Genomic DNA, 16304 nt, shown 5'->3' on the forward strand with positions numbered 1-16304 from the left:
TTTGAAAGTAAAAGAGTGGTTACCTTTCAGAGATATTATAAAAGGAAGACCAACCAGTTCCTCCCAGACCCACCCATGCAGAATGGCTTTGCCAAATGGCCTTGGCTCGAAGGGCTGAGTTGCGGAGTTCACATGTTCTGATGTGGAGGGGCACATGCTGGGGGGAATAAGAAGGCAGTCTGCCTCTCCAGCCTGCTACCTGAGACAGAAAGGAAAAGACACAAAAAGGAAAAGACCTGGAAATAAGCCCTGAGACCTAAAACAGAAAGGAATATGGTTCCTGGACAAATTGTTGAAAAGTAGGTGACATGTAAGGGGCCACTGGAGGGTGAGCACGAGTACACTAATGCAGAAGAGAGGAGGCAAGTTAATTCTTCAAAGGAAAATGCCAGAGCAAGGGGTAAAGGATGCAGGAAGCTCAGGGCTGCAAAATGGGAGGAGACAGAGGTTGGGGATGAGGTCTGGAAGCCCATGCTAAGGGTCAGAACGCTGTTCTCTACGTATGGAAGCCCATGGAAACTCCTGAGTGGGAAGGGCATGATCAGATCTGTGTTTGGGAAAGATCCCCTTGGTGGCAGGCAAAAGATTTCCCTAGGGCTTCCCTGGTGGCACAGTGGTTGAGAGTCCACCTGCCGATGCAGGGGACACGTGTTCATGCTCTGGTCTGGAAAGATCCCACATGCCGTGGAGCGGCTGGGCCTGTGAGCCATGGCTGCTGAGCCTGCGCATCCGGAGACTGTGCTCGGCAACAGGAGAGGCCACAGCAATGAGAGGCCCGTGTACCGCCAAAAAAAAAAGAAAAAGAAAAGATTTCCCTAGAGGCCATCTTGTGGAGGTGGCAACAGGTATGTGATGAGCAGGTTTGACTGGGGAAATGGCCAGGATCCTGGATGAGAAGGTCCCTAGAAACAAAGCCACCAGCTTGATACCAGACAAGAGATCAAAAGGGGATGGAGAATCAAAAAATGGGCAGAAGACCTAAATAGACATTTCTCCAAGAATACATACTGATGGCCAATAGGCACATGAAAAGATGCTCAGCATCGCTGATTAGTAGAAAATGCAAATCAAAACTACAATAAGGTATCATCACCTCACACCAGTCAGAATGGCCATCAACGAAAAGTCTACAAATAATAAATGCTGGAGAGGGTGTGGAGAAAAGGGAACCCTCCTGCACTGTTGGTGGGAATGTAAATTGGTGCAGCCACTATGGAAAACAGTATGGAGGTTCCTCAAAAAACTAAAACTAGAGTTACCATATGATCCAACAATCCCACTCCTGGGCATATACCCAGAAAAGACAGAATCTCTAATTTGAAAAGATACATGCACCCCAATGTCCATAGCAGCACTATTTACAATAGGCTAGACATGGAAGCAACCTACGTGTCCACTGACAGATGAATGGATAAAGAAGATGTGGTGTGTATACTCAATGGAATATTACTTAATCATAAAAAAGAATGAAATAATGCCATTTGCACCAACATAGATGGATCTAAACATTATCATACCAAATGAAGTAAATCAGACAGAGAAGGACAAATATCATATGACATCACTTATATGTGGAATCCAAAAAACTGATACAAATGAACTTATTTACAAAACAGAAACAGACTCGCAGACATACAAAACAAATTTATGGCTACCAAAGGGCAAAGGGGGTAGGAGTTTGGGATTAGCAGATACGAAATACTATATATAAAATAGATAAACAACAAGGAGCTACTGTATACCACAGGGAACTATATTCAATGTCTCGGAATAACCTATAATGGAAAAGAATCTGAACAAGAATATATACATATTCTGGTGTACAGTCACTTTGCTGTACACAAGAAACTAACACAACATTGTAAATCAACCATACTTCAATTTTTAAACAGGGGTGGCAGAGGGGATGGAGAGGCACATCCATGTACGCCTTAGTCCCCTGGATCCTGAAAAGCATCTACCACTCACCAGGCACATCCACAGCCCCATGCCGAGCTCTGCTGTACAACCTCGGCCCCCAAGGTCCTCACTAAGAGGATCTAACTCAGACACCCTGTGAACATTCATATTCTGCTCTTCAGAGAGCAAACTTTTGCATTAAGGTTATCTAAAAAACACAACCTTCCAAAAGATGGCTTTGCTTTTAAGATTATACCATTGGGGTTGAATAAATTTCTTGGCAACCCTGCGTATAAATCTGGTTGGAGCCTCATTGTGAAGTCTGAAAAACAGACAGATGGAACAGTCGGCCAGAGAACCCCAGTGACAGAAACAACTACTCCCTGGAAGGGGAAAAAAGGCCAGAATGGCATCTTTGTTTATTTTTACAGAGTTTGGAGAACAACAGTCTCCACCAGCTGTCTCCACAAGATCAAACCAGCTCCAAATGGGAGTCGCTAGGTGTTTGAAATCAACGTCCAATAGGCCTGATGGCCCTGTTTCTTGTCTTTTCCTCCCTTTGTATCTTAAGATGACAATTTCATTTGCTCATTGATGCAGCCTGTCCATTCAATAAATATTCTGCTTCATCTAGGAACTTCAAACTCTGCTTCTAATCTAAACCAGAACACAAAAGTACACGACCCCTTCACTTCCTGCTGGGCCCTCTTGGGCCCGTTCAGAAACCAGTACCTGAAGGCAGTCTCAGAATGACCTAAAATCAGGGGGTCTGCCTTTTCGGTGTAAGGCCACACCCACCTTAGTCCAGCTCAGGGCTGATCAAGCTGTCAACTTGCCCACTTTCCTGGCCTAATCACATGCAAGCTCCCCCATTCTCCCTTCCCCTTGCCAACCCTCAGAGGACCTCAAAACCTTTTAGGGGATTGGTACCTGTAGCTCCAATATTAGGTTTAGAGCACAGGCCTGAATAGGGTACTGATTCTATCCAAGAAACTGACAGAAAGAAATCAGTTGTGAGAATGATTTACCTTTAGCCTTCATCTAAAAGTCAAAACTCTGTGGCTTTCCGTTTCACTATAACAAGCCAAATGGAAACGTCCCTTCCTTCCTCATTTACTTTTTTAAACTGAAGTGTAGTTGATTTACAAGGTCGTGTTAGTTTCTGGTCCACAGCAAAGTGATTCGTGTGTGTGTGTGTGTGTGTGTGCCTGTGTGTGTATATATATATTCGTCTTCATGTTCTTTTCCATTATGGTTTATCACAGGATATTGAATATAGCTCCCTGTGCTATATAGTAGGACCGTGTGTTTATCTGTTTTGTATATAGTAGTTGGTATCTGCTAAGCCCAAACTCCTAATTTATTCCTCCCACACCCCCTTTTCCCTTTGGTAACCACAAGTCTGTTCTCTATGTCTGTGAGTCTGTTTCTGTTTTGTAAATAAGTTCATCTGTGTCATAGTTTAGATTCCACACACAAGTGAAATATCATATGGTATTTGCCTTTCTCTGTCTGACTGACTTCACTTAGTACAATCGTCTCTAGGTCCATCTGTCCTTCCTCGTTTATTAGGAAAGGACAACCGACAAAAACAAAAAACAGAGCAAAGTAATTCCGTCGGGGGCCACTTTGCTGCTCTCACACCTTGCTTTCATGAGCCTTTCTTCGAAATATGGTCACAAGTGCCACATGCAAAAATTCCCCGCTGTTGTTGCGTGCGAGCTCTCCACCGTATCGGAGAATGAGAGCCGGAGCTGAGCCGATCCCTCCTGAGCCCGGTTCATCCTGGCCCAGGGGCTCCCGCCAGGAGGGAGCAGGCTTCCTCGGGCTGCTGCCCTGTGACAGGCAGGAAGAACATCTAAACTGTCCTTCAATCTTGTCGAAAAAGAAAAAACAAAACACCCACACAGTGGGGAACAATTTCCCCGCTGGGCGGGTAGTGGGGCCCCTAGAGCTGTTACCTGCAAAGGGCACTTCTGGGGGTTACCCAGCTGTCACCACCGTGTGGATTCCACCCGAAAACCTCAAGCCAAACAGTGGGGAATGAACATCAAGAGACAATTTTCCACTCTGAAAAATGACTTGACTTTACAAAAATAAATTAAAATGCCATGACAGTAAGTGAAATGCGTGCAGGACTTGCTGTCAAACACATGGTCGGTCACGGTAGATGCTCTTCCTTGCTTGATACATCTATACGTTTGGAATATGACTATGTCATTCTCCACTTCCTGGCCCCTCAGCCCCCTATCCTACACCACGTCACACAAACACACACACACACACACACACACAGAGGCATGCACGCACTCCTGTATCACACGCATAGGTCTGGAGTAACAGGTGTAGTAGGATTTCGAGGCTGAACCATCATGCCTGGGGGGTGCATGTGTTGGTGAGGAACTGGGGGTAGGGGGCAGGGCGGGGACTGGTCCTCACTCTGAGCACTGTTCACTGTAGTTCATTGTAACAAGGGAAATTTGATAGCTGAGGCACCAACGCAGATGCACAAAAACAAAGCCGGGCATCCTTTGAGCCGTAAGCTCCTTTCTTGCCACACAAGAGCTCTGCCCCCCATGTCTGTAGCAGCCTGAGAGGTGCTGCCTGCTAGCAGCGTTATTGGATTTTATAGGCTCCTTCCCCTCCTCCCACACTCATGTCCTTTAAGGCCACCGAGTCTGTCCCTCTTCATAGGTGAGCCCATCCTCCCAATACTGGCCTCTTGGAACCGCATTTGCCTCTCCGCTCCCCTTCATCTCACCCCCACCTACTGAAGGAGTCTGCTGGGGTTTCTCCACCACCTAGCTTGGCCCCAGCCCTGCTGTTATAATTCTGGAAACAGACCTGCTGATTAGAACCAAAAGTCCCGAACTGTGTTTCAGAAAACATCCCTATCCACACAAGAAAGACCCAGGAAAACCCCAATCCCGGCATCTGGGCTCTGGGCAAACGAGACAAGGGAATTGGAAACCATTTCTCAATAGCAACCGTGAGCTTTTGAAGTGACCAAGAACTATACAGACAAAGATACAACCCCATTTAAAAAGTAATCAACAGGGCTTCCCTGGTGGTGCAGTGGTTGAGGGTCCACCTGCCGATGCAGGGGACACGGGTTCATGCCCCGGTCCAGGAAGATCCCACATGCCGTGGAGCGGCTGGGCCTGTGAGCCATGGCCGCTGAGCCTGCGCGTCCGGAGCCTGTGTTCCGCAACAGGAGAGGCCACAACAGTGAGAGGCCCGCGTACCGCAAAAAAATAAAAATAAAAACTAAAAAGGTAATCAACAGGAAAATAGTATAGCAGCTCCTCAAAAGTCTACAAATAAAATTACCATGTGATCCACCAATTCCACCCAAAAGAATTGAAAGCAAAGTTTCAAAGAGATATTTGTACGCCCGTGTTCACAGCGGCATTGTTAACAATAACCAAAAGACAGAAACAACCCAAATGTCCATCGACAGGTGAATGGATGAAGAAAAAGTTATGTATGGAATGGAACAGTATACAGCCTTTAAAAAGGAAGGGAATTCTGACACATGCTACATGAATGAACCCTGAGGACATTCTGCTAGTGAAATAAGCCAGCCACAGAAGGACAAATACCATATGATTCCACTTCTATGAGGTTCCTCAAGTCGTCAAATTCAGAGACAGAAAGTAGAATGGTGGTTGTCGGGGGCTTGGGACGGTGGTGTCAGTGTCAGCGGGTGCAGACTTTCAGTCTGGGAGGATGGAAAAGTTCTGGAGGTGGATGGTGATGATGTTTGCACCACAGTGTGAATGTGCTTGATGCCATGGAGCTGTACACTCCCTAATCCTTTTTAAGGGTTAAAATGGTAAATTTTATTTTTTAGATCATTTTAATCTAAAAAAAAATGACACAAATGAACTCATTTACAAAACAGAAATAGACTCACAAACATAGAAAACAAACTTATGGTTACCAAAAGGAGGGAGTGGGGACATGAATTAGGAGGTTGGGATTAACATATACACACTACAATATATAAAACAGGAAAAGAAGGTCCTACTGTGTAGCACAGGGAACTATACTCAACACCTTGCAATAACCTATAACGGAAAAGAACCTGAAAATAAATATATATGTATATGTATCGATATAACTGAGTCAACTTGCTGTACACTTGAAACTAACACAACATTGTAAATTAAGTACATGCCAACAAATAAATAAATAAATAATATGGTAAATATTTGTTAGGTATAATTTACCAAAAAAAAAAAAAAGCAATCGACAAAAGGATGGAAGTTTCAATTAATCTAAATAAGCTAGTAGGATTTTTAAAGAGGGGACACAACCAGAAACCCACCCCCTTCATCGTCCTCCTCCTATGTGAGGACAGAGGTGTGTGACAGGGCCAGGCAGCAGGAGGGACAGAAGAGCTACCACCAGGCAACACGGTGACCTGCAGGTGTCTGAGAGGAAAGGCCGATTCCTCCTGTGCCCGCTGACCCCAGAGACAGGACAAAGGCCATGGGGCAAAGGGCAGGTGGTGTGGCCCTGACCTGCAAATGTCTCCTCAGTGACACCATATCAAGTGCCACCCATTCCTGCAGACTGGAGGATTCTTCCTCACCAGACTTCATGGCCACTGTTGTGCTTCCTGGAATTTTTAAGTCAGAATCCCCTCTGCTTCAGAAATAATTTTTGCAAAACACCACCTCTGGGGACTTCCCTGGTGGTCCAGTGGTTAAGACTTCACCTTTCAATGCAGGGGGTGTGGGTTCGATCCCTGGTCAGGGAGCTAAGATCCCACATGCCTCAGGGCCAAAAAACCAAAAACATAAAATAGAAGCAATATTGCAACAAAGTCAATAAAGACTTTAACAAATGGTCCACATCAAAAAAAGCAAAAAAAACACAACCCCTGATAACACAACCTCCGTTATTTTAAGATGTTGGTACCTGGACAGGTCAAACACTCCTCACAACCTCTCCCCACCTTGGTTTGCGTCAATCGGATGTGGAAATTGGACATTTACACTTTGTTCGAGGCCCAGCCAAGCCAAAAAAAAAAAAAAAAAAAAAAGAAAGTCTCCGGGTCATCCCTGAGTTACAGCAATCACTTTCTAATCATTCTCTCCGGTCCTAAAGACTTCAGGCTCCTGGCAGTGGCACATGGATGTTGTGAGCAGCCTCTTGTGCATACGGGCTTCACTGGGCCACCGTTCACTCCGGGGGCCCCAGCCACTGAGGCATATGGTGAAGGCACTCGGCACTGGCAAAGGAAGCTCAGTAGATACCTTAGCTTTCCTCCTCCCCCACCTCACTACTTCCCTTTGTAACTTATTTAGATTTGTCTTCGCTTTTTGCTGCATTTATGCAAATATCCATGACTCCCTGCTCTGAACCTGATGGCCCAGAGCTAAGACAGGAGACAGGACAGCCTGGAGGCAAACTTCCCTGGAAACACAGCCCAGGGGCAGCTCCCTTTGCCAGGACATCCCCCGTGACAGCACAGCAGTGGCCTGGCCAGGAGGAGTGCGGGGTTAGGCTCCTTGGATGGAGCCTGGACCTAGAAGGCAGATGCTCCCATAGACAGACAACTGCTAGCCTTTCTGCTTGCCTGCCATCCAGCCTGCTCAGGGCCTTTGTTTCGAGGAGTGGGTTCTAAGTTTAGGGTTGTGACTGAACTCCTAGGGCTACAGAAGGAAGGCTGAGGCAGCCAGGATCCACCCCACCCCTCCACAGCCTCCCCATACGCTGCTTCTCCTCCAAATACATGTCAAATAGTCATTGAAATAGTCATGTGTTCTCAGGGGCCTGTATTCTCAGCCTGCCCAGGCATCTCCCTGAGCCAACTGGACCTGCGTCCCACTCTCGCACTTCAGTGGAATGAGGATGGTTTAAGGGCTGCTGCCTGTAAGAAGTCTCCTTTGATTGGTTGACCCCCTCCTATGAGAACTGCATCTGTTCTGTCTTCTTCATACATACCCCCTGTGTACCCCCAACTAGTGAGTGCCTTGCAGCAAGGACAGTCTTAAATTTCTTTTCACAAGTGCTCTAAATGAATACTCCAACATTCAGCTGGGCTCCATGGCAGAGTGCATTTCCAAATATGGCCAAACAAAGCTCCGCCACCTCTCATGTTCTTGTTACAATGTGACCGACACTCCTTCGGCTGGGAGGGGGTCTCTACTCCCTCCCTCTGAACACAAGTGGGGGCTTGCGACTGTGCCAACCAATAGAACAAGGTGGAAGTAATGCTCTGTGAGGCTGGGCCACAGAACGGAGACAGCTTCCACGTGGTTCTCTCTTTCCAGGACACTCACTCAGAGAAAGCCAACCACCATGCTGTGAGGAAGCTCAAAACAGCCCATGTGGAGAGGAACAGAGGCTGCCCCCCAGTCATGAGCCAGCCTCACCCACCGGACACAAGAGCAAGTGAGCCTTCAGATGACTCGCTCCCCAGCCCTTGAGAGCTCCAGACCCTGTGAAGCAGAGACAAGCCATCTTCACTGCCCTTTCCAGACCCCTGACCCACACACTGCACGAGCATGATAAAGGGTCGTCCAGTGACAGCAGGCAGATAGGAACTGGGACAGAATCCATAAATGTGGCCACAGGATGAGCAGCTCCAAAGCTCTGCCCTCTCTGAAATCGACGTTCATTTACCACCCGGACATCCGTCTTTCCCTTCATCACAACGGAGCTCCTGTCCTTAGCTCCCGTAGGACCATGGCTCAGGGTGCCTGCCTTGCTACTCAGCCTCATAAACCTCTATCTACCAGCCACATTTCCTCAGTGAGGCGGCTGCTCTGGGGAAGGAGGAACAAAGGGGAATGTTGTTTACAATCCAAGCAAAGTGCTTTCTTCCATGGAGCACCCACCACCTCCATGGGGATGTGATAGGGAAGAACAAATCTGACCCCATACTGAATCCATTTCTTTTACTTTAACCTTTGTATTCTATTGCTCTTGCTACAAGTTAATCACTAAAAGAATGTTGCCTATAGCCTGGAATATACAGGGTAGCCCATTCTCAAGGCTCTGACCTTTAAAGGTATAACACTTTCCCATTCATATAGAGATAAAAAGTTGCAGAACAGAGAATAACATTTGTCTTGTTGGAGGTTTATAGGAACATTGTGCCCTGAACAACAGGACAGCTGCAAGAACAAAGGATTCCAGCATCAAGAAGTCTGCAACAACCAGCCACACCCCCTCCCCTTTTAGTATATAAAAGAAGCCTGAATGGATCTTTGGGACACTAGTCCATCTTCACAGTCTGCTGGCTTTCTGAATAAAGTCGCTAAGCCAAGCCCTCGTGTGGCTTTCTGGCCTCGTTTCTCATGCACGACATCCCTGTTTCCACTTCTCACCCTTGGACAGAGTCCACTCGCAGAAATCACGTCGGGTCCCTGCCCTAGAAGCATTTCATTTTTGACTTTAAAAGAAATGGGCGGGGCTTCCCTGTTGGCACAGGGGTTAAGAATCCACCTGCCAATGCAGGGGACACAGGTTTGAGCCCTGGTCTGGGAAGATCCCACATGCCGCAGGGCAACTAAGCCCGTGCGCCACAACTGCTGAGCCTGTGGGCCACAACTACTGAAGCCCACGTACCTAGAGCCCATGCTCCGCAACAAGAGGAGCCACCGCGGTGAGGAGCCCATGCACTGCAACAAAGAGTAGCCCCCGCTCGCCGCAACTAGAGAAAGCCGGCACACAGCAATGAAGACCCAATGCAGCCAAAAATAAATAACTAAATAGATAAATTTTTTAAAAAAAGAAATGGGCTATCTACCACAACTTTTATGTAAAAATCTTATTCCTCCAAAGAGTGATTAACTCTCACCAATCAAGCAACCAGAACAATTTCATCTAATTGCTATCACACTGACATCACAGATAGAGCAGCCACCAAAATTAAGCTCAAAAACTTGTAGACTCGAGCAAACCAAAATCTATAAATCAGTAAGGATACTGCTTAAAAGAAAAAATGTAACTTTACCTGTGGCTATAGCGAATGGCTATCGTCAACCCAAGCTGCAATTAAAAAGAGAGAGGAATACATATTAAATAATATCAAGCATATGCTGAATTCACAAGAAAACTGATTTAACATGCCAATTTTTTAAACATTTCTTAAAACACCTTCCTGCTAACGTTTCCTAAGTAACACTTTTTTTTTTTAAATAACACGTTTTAATGATCGATCTTTAGTTTCAACGTAACTCTTAAAGGATAACGGTATTTTGAAAGGGTCTTAAACAGGGTACAATATTCCATCGTGGATTAGACAGAAGGTGTCTCTCATCAGGAAAGACTTCCAAAACAGGGTTCTTTTTTGCCTTTTAAAAAATGCTTTAATGTTTTTTTTAATTTTTTATTGAGGTGTAATTGACAAATAAAAGGGTATCTATTTAAAGTGATGACATATACACATACATTGCAAAATGGTTAACACACATTAGCACATTAATGAACACATTCATCGCCTCACAGAGTTACCTTTTATTTCTTTTTTTGGTGAGAACACTTAAGATCTGCTCTCTTAGCCACTTTCAATTATGCAATACAGTGTTGTTAACTGCAGTCACCACACTGTACATTAGACCCTCAGAACTTATTCTTCTTAGCCCTGGAAGCTTTTACCCTTTGACCAACATCTCCCCACTTACCCCCACCCTGCAGGCCCTGGCAACCACCATTCTACTCTGTTTCCATGAGCAAAACAAGGCTCTTTCAGCTCTGAGACAAAGCCATGAAAAGATGGGACTGCAGAGCGGATCTGATTCTGAGGTTTGCATTAGGAGAGCATGGCCACGCCCAGGTCCTGGGAGCGACCCTCTCACTACCTCCACCCCAGGGGGACTGACCACTTGGGCCAGAGCCTCCCTGAGGGGATCAGCACAGACTTCACCCTGATCCTGTCAGCTCAAGGCCAGCAAGGCAGCTCCGAGGACTGCAAGGAAATCGCATCTGTGATATACACGTGACATCAAGAGAAAGTGTACACGACTGCCGGGCATGGCCACAAGCAGAGCCCGAGGTGACACTGCGATTTCCTCCTTACCCTGTAGGGGTGTCAGGGAAACCTCTCAAGCACAACTAGGGGTCGGACCAGCCTCGGCTGGTTCACGCAAGGCCAGTGGTGGATTACATGAGAGCCACGTTCAACTGCTAACCACATGGGTGTCAGCAAGTGATTTAACCTCTCAGAGCCTCAGTGTTCACAACTGTAAAATGGGCAAAGTAATTATGTTCTCACCAGATTAACATAAGGATAAAACAATTTTTCTATCTGTGTGTTTGTATCTGTGTGTATGCCCACGTGTGTGCATACTGCCTGATGGATAGGAAAAAAACTCTATAAATAATCACTACCACTATTTATAGGCAACACCCCTTGATGAAAATGTCACACTCCAAAATTTAATTTTTAATTGTTTTTAAGTTTAATTTTTGCAACTTTGCAAGTATTTCATCATGTAAAACACAGTGGTCAGCCCTAATCATGCCTATGTAAGTCTCACTAACCCACTTGTGGCATGACTAGTTTAAGAATCTCAACTGCAGTTAAAAACCGAAGCATCATCTATAATATCATTTCTGGGCCAAAAGTCCATCTAAGTAGCACCTTAACACCCCCAAACACGTCACTGCCCATTCCCTTGATGTCAGCTCCCATAGAAGTGGGGGTGGGGAGGTGAGTTTTGTGGCACCCTCCTGGGTGCTGCAAGATGACAGGAGGGTCCCTGGGGCAGTGGGAGGGTCGATGGGGTAAGCAAGAGACAAGGGGAGGAAGAGTTAGGAGAAATCTTTGTGATAAGAAAGCCCAATTCTTCTAACCAGCTCAGGATACTGCAGAATCTCCCAGCTAGTGTGGGAATAGCTCCAGAATCCTTCGGCTGGGTGTCACCACTGCATGCACCTGAAGTATGGAATCAGCAATGGTGAGATGAGGCTTCATTTTACCGAAAGCATACCTAAAAGTGAAGGCATGAAGTAGATAACAGGTGGATTTCGTATCCCCCTCACCTGAATGTATTCTATTACCTATTTCAGCTTAGCCAGGAGTACATTTTCTCTGAGACATCAGCAAACAGAAGAGGAAGATGCCTCAGGGACCATGAAGAATTTAAAGAAAAAGGAGGAAATTATTGGGGGAATGAAATAAAAGTAGAAACTGCAGCCTAAAAAGGTCAGAATGAGCAATTTACCAATTTCACAGGCTGGGTAACTTCACATTTCCTGGGGTTAAAAAGTTCTGGCTTACAGTTAGGCTAATTATAAGATAATTTTACTGCCTGAATATTTTGATAAGCTTTGGAGTACTGTTTAACTGGTGGCTTTCCACAGTTGAAAGATAAGCCCTTGCTGGAGTAGGGAGAGGAAATGGGTCTGGGGAAGGACAAGAATAAGAAAAAAAAAAAGCAGAAAAAGTTGTTACATGGCAGCTGTGCTGGTTAAAAGGGGCTGGGAGATAAATCCTTCACAGAAGCAAATTTGAATTAAGCATTTTTATTAGTCTTTTCTTGGCTTCTGAATCAAATACGTTTTACAGTCTTTTTTTTTTTTTGCGGTACGCGGGCCTCTCACTGTTGTGTCCTCTCCTGCTGCGGAGCACAGGCTCCGGATGCGCAGGCTCAGCGGCCATGGCTCATGGTCCCAGCCGCTCCGCGGCATGTGGGATCTTCCCGGACCGGGGCACGAACCCGCGTCCCCTGCATCGGCAGGCGGACTCTCAACCACTGCGCCACCAGGGAAGCCCTACAGTCATTTTTAAAAGGACACCTTTGTTAAGGAAGAGAGTGTGAACCTTGGGATGGTACAGACCAGCCACTGAGTCCCGCAGGTCTCCAGAGATGCGCTAGGGAACAGGATGATCGGCCCTGTACAAAGACCCCAGAGCTACGTGGGAGCCCACTGATGGGACAGATGGGAATGGGTCATTGTACAGTCCTTCTGGAAACCTGGCTTAAACGCCACATAGAATGCACTGGATCTGATTAGGCAGCCCTGAGAAGGTACTGGAACAGCGTAGAAAGTTATTGCGGGCCTCGCCATGAAACCCCACATTGGAACAGGCAAACGAGGCCAGTGAGCCATGTGGGGAGCCTTATGGCTCCTCCTCCTGCATCCTACATATTATCTGACCCTAGAGAAGGCAGGGGAGGCAGAGACTTCTCTGAGGTTTCTGCCCCATAGCAAATGCCACATCAAGGTAACTGGGCCATCTGCTGAGAGATGGGCCAGAGATGCTTTTCTCCCTCGGCCTTAGGGATGTCCATCAGCCAGCCAGGCCTCTGTGAGCCCTCACCCTGCTAAGAGGCATCAGCGTCTCAGAAATTCTTTGAGCAAGTCTCACCACTGCCTGTGTGTGCACACACAGGCACATGTGCACACATTCACACCCGACTCACTTGTATGTGTGTGCACATAGGCACACACTCGTGTGTGCGTGCACACACTTACACACAGAGGCACATCCACACGCATGTATGAATGCACAGGCATGTGTGCATTCCTATTGGTACATGCACATGCGCATAAATAAGCACGTGTTCTTGGGTGCACACGTGCACGCACATGCTTATACAATACTCGCATGCACCAGCACATGTGCACATATACATACGGATACACATTCCTGCAGTCATGTGTATATGCAGTCACCCATGTGCATAGAGACACTCTGGCATTTGGAGAGGCCCATAGAGCCTCTGAGACAAAGGGGGGGGGGCCTCAGACAATTGACCCTTTTGTTGCTGGTCTCAGCAGGGGCCCTGGGGAGAGAGAGGAGGGAGGCCCGGGGGTTGGCCCCCTGACCCCGGCCCAGCCTGGGCTGAGGCCCAGGGACACGGAGGTCAGCGGAGTTTTGTGCAGCCACCCTCCATCGAGAACACCCCCCCGGGACATACTGCAAGTATCGCCAGAGAGCACTTAACCAACCCCCATTCGGAGGACTTCTTCCGAGATTCCCACAATTTGTTAATAACAAAATTCAATCACCTTTTAATGGCCAGGAAAGAGTAATTTGACTTGTTTTTTTTTTTTCAAAATCTCCACCAACTACAAAAAACCTTTTTCCTGCTGCTTCAGCCTGAACATGCTCCTTTTTGGGAACAGCTGACCGAGGCAGCTGTTTCGTATCAAGTCTAGGGGTTTTCTATATGACCCAGGGAGCTCAGACAACTGGCAGGCCTTCCTGCATTAAAGGGTAATCTGAGAATAATTTGCCATAAAACACCCAGAAGTGGGCCAGCTGTAGCCGGATACACCCTATAAAGCACCACGTGGACTGTGCAGACCTTGTAAAATAATCATAATTTTAGAGAACACATTTTTAAAATCCATCTTTTGAAAAAACTTTAAAGCAAAGAAGTGGCTGGCACTGTCTTAGAAGGCAGTAGGGAACGTCCTTACAGGTGCACGGACTGTCACCAAGCGCCTCTTCCCTGAGGCCCGCTGGCCCACGGGTCCCTGTGGTGCTGGGAACCTGCTGTGCTTCGTGTTTACAATGTGCTCTCACATACACAGGGCTGCCAGCGGCAGGTGAGGAGGAAACGTCCAGTACGTGCCAGCCTCCAAGTCATCCAGCTGGCGAGTGGTGCTCCAAGTTTGAGTCCAGAACTTTCTAGACCAGGGGTGGTTTGCTGGCCGGGGCTGTGAGCAGAAGTCATGCCCCTTCACGTGGTCAGCCACCAACCAGCCACAGCCCTGGCACCAGTGCTCCCCGTTCCTCAAAAAAAAAGCTGGACATCGGGGGTTTTATTATGAAAACTCCCATGTTTGAAACTGATTTGACTATTTTTCAAAAACTACGGGAGCCAAACAAAACATGTCAGTGGAATCTGGCCAGGGGGCCACGGGTCTGCAACCTCGCTTTACACCTTTCCATGCTGCCAAGGCTCTCCTCGGGTTTTCCAAGCTTCCAATCTTGAATTAATGAGTTTGTGACAAATTTGGGGAAAGCCTTCCTGTTAGGCGTGACTCTTCCCTCCCTTTCCTATACTTCGGTGGTGATTTTTTTATAGTTTTTTTTTTTTAATTTCAAAGGTCCAAAGATTTATAACATCACAAAATAAACTCACGGAGAAAGGTTGTTGTGTATTTTCCTCCTGTATGTTTTAAAGGATTTCCTCCCCTTTTCTGGGAAAATATGGGAAAGGAGCGTGAAGTGGGGAAGACGGGCCATGGCGGGGACAGAATCCCACACAAACAGAGCCACAGTGCGCTGGTCCGAGGATGGGAGGCAGGGAGAAAGCGATCCACCGAACGCATCCTGTTAACCCCTTCTCTGGCTCTCCTTCCAACACTGCTCTCTCCTCCTAATAGCCAGGGCCCCTGTGCTCCCACAAGCAGCACCTTCCAGAGCTGGCCTTCCTGCAGGTAACACCCCAGACTTCCTGCCCCTCCGTGCGTGACTCTGAAACCCTGCCACACACGCCACAACCCACTAGTCCTCAGCAGTGGATGTCCGTCTAGGGCTCTCTTAGGCACTCGCTACTTCCTCTGAAAAACTAACTATGCTGGACCAGCCGATGCTTATGGTCAGTCACAATGAGCTTTGTGGTCCAGCCTCCCGCTTTTTCTTGCCTGTTTCCTCACGTTGCCTATTTCGTGGGGTTGTTTTAGGCAGATTAACTTAGACTTCTGGGATCAGGAGCAGCAGTAACAGCACCTCCTGCAAACTTGTGAGAAATGCAAGTTCTCAGGCCCTGACCCAGACCTACTGAATCGGAAACTCTGGTGGGGGAGTGGAGTGCGGGGCAGGTAGCCAGTCCTCCGGGGCTCAAGTTTAGGAAGCACTGAAAGAGATGATGTATGCAAAGAACTTAGCAAAAGGCTTGGCACAGGTGAATTCTTAGTAACTGTGAGGACGACGATGATGATGATGATGTCACAGTTCATAATAAAACTATTTTCATTTTATGTCCTCTTAATGTCATGTTAATGTCCCACACTCGACTTCAGGGATTATCATCGCTGTGAGCTCAGCCAGCTAGTAGGCCTGGGGTGATGTTTGGGGAGACGAGGCTCACAGGTGATTACCCACTCAGCAGGGAGAGGTGTCCCCACCCGGCTGAGATCCACTGTGTGCTGTCCACAAACAAGTACAGGGCCGGCTTCCTGGAGGCCAAGGGCAAGTCTCAACAGGCTGCAGCCCTGCCCTCCCCCCACTGTGCTTCTCTTTCTCATTCCCATCAAAAGAGGGAGGAGACATCAAGATAGGCAGGAGGAAGAAACAACAACAACATATTTCTCATTATTGAGTTTATTTCGTGATGTTATCCTTCCTTGGGCCCTTAAAATTAAATTTTTAAAAAAAACTGAAAAAGCTAAAGAAAAAGTCACACTTAAGTTTAGGGAAAGAAGGGCATAGGTATAATGTGTAAGCTCTTTCCAGATTTGTCAGAAACCTAGTAATTCAAATCTGA

At 47.0% G+C, this 16304-nt stretch overlaps 1 protein-coding gene across 1 annotated transcript in view; it reads right to left on the reverse strand.

The window, feature by feature from the left end:
- ACOXL (acyl-CoA oxidase like) overlaps positions 1–16304 on the reverse strand; it is a gene marked incomplete at its 3' end in the record, with an annotated part of 353946 nt that overhangs the window by 241993 nt on the left and 95649 nt on the right. The window contains 1 exon segment of the mRNA XM_081254598.1: positions 9872–9906. Coding sequence (XP_081110724.1) covers positions 9872–9906 — 35 coding nt within the window.

This window comes from Mesoplodon bidens (genome assembly GCF_964165515.1).
Source record: "Mesoplodon bidens genome assembly, chromosome: 14".
Lineage (NCBI taxonomy): Eukaryota > Metazoa > Chordata > Mammalia > Artiodactyla > Ziphiidae > Mesoplodon > Mesoplodon bidens.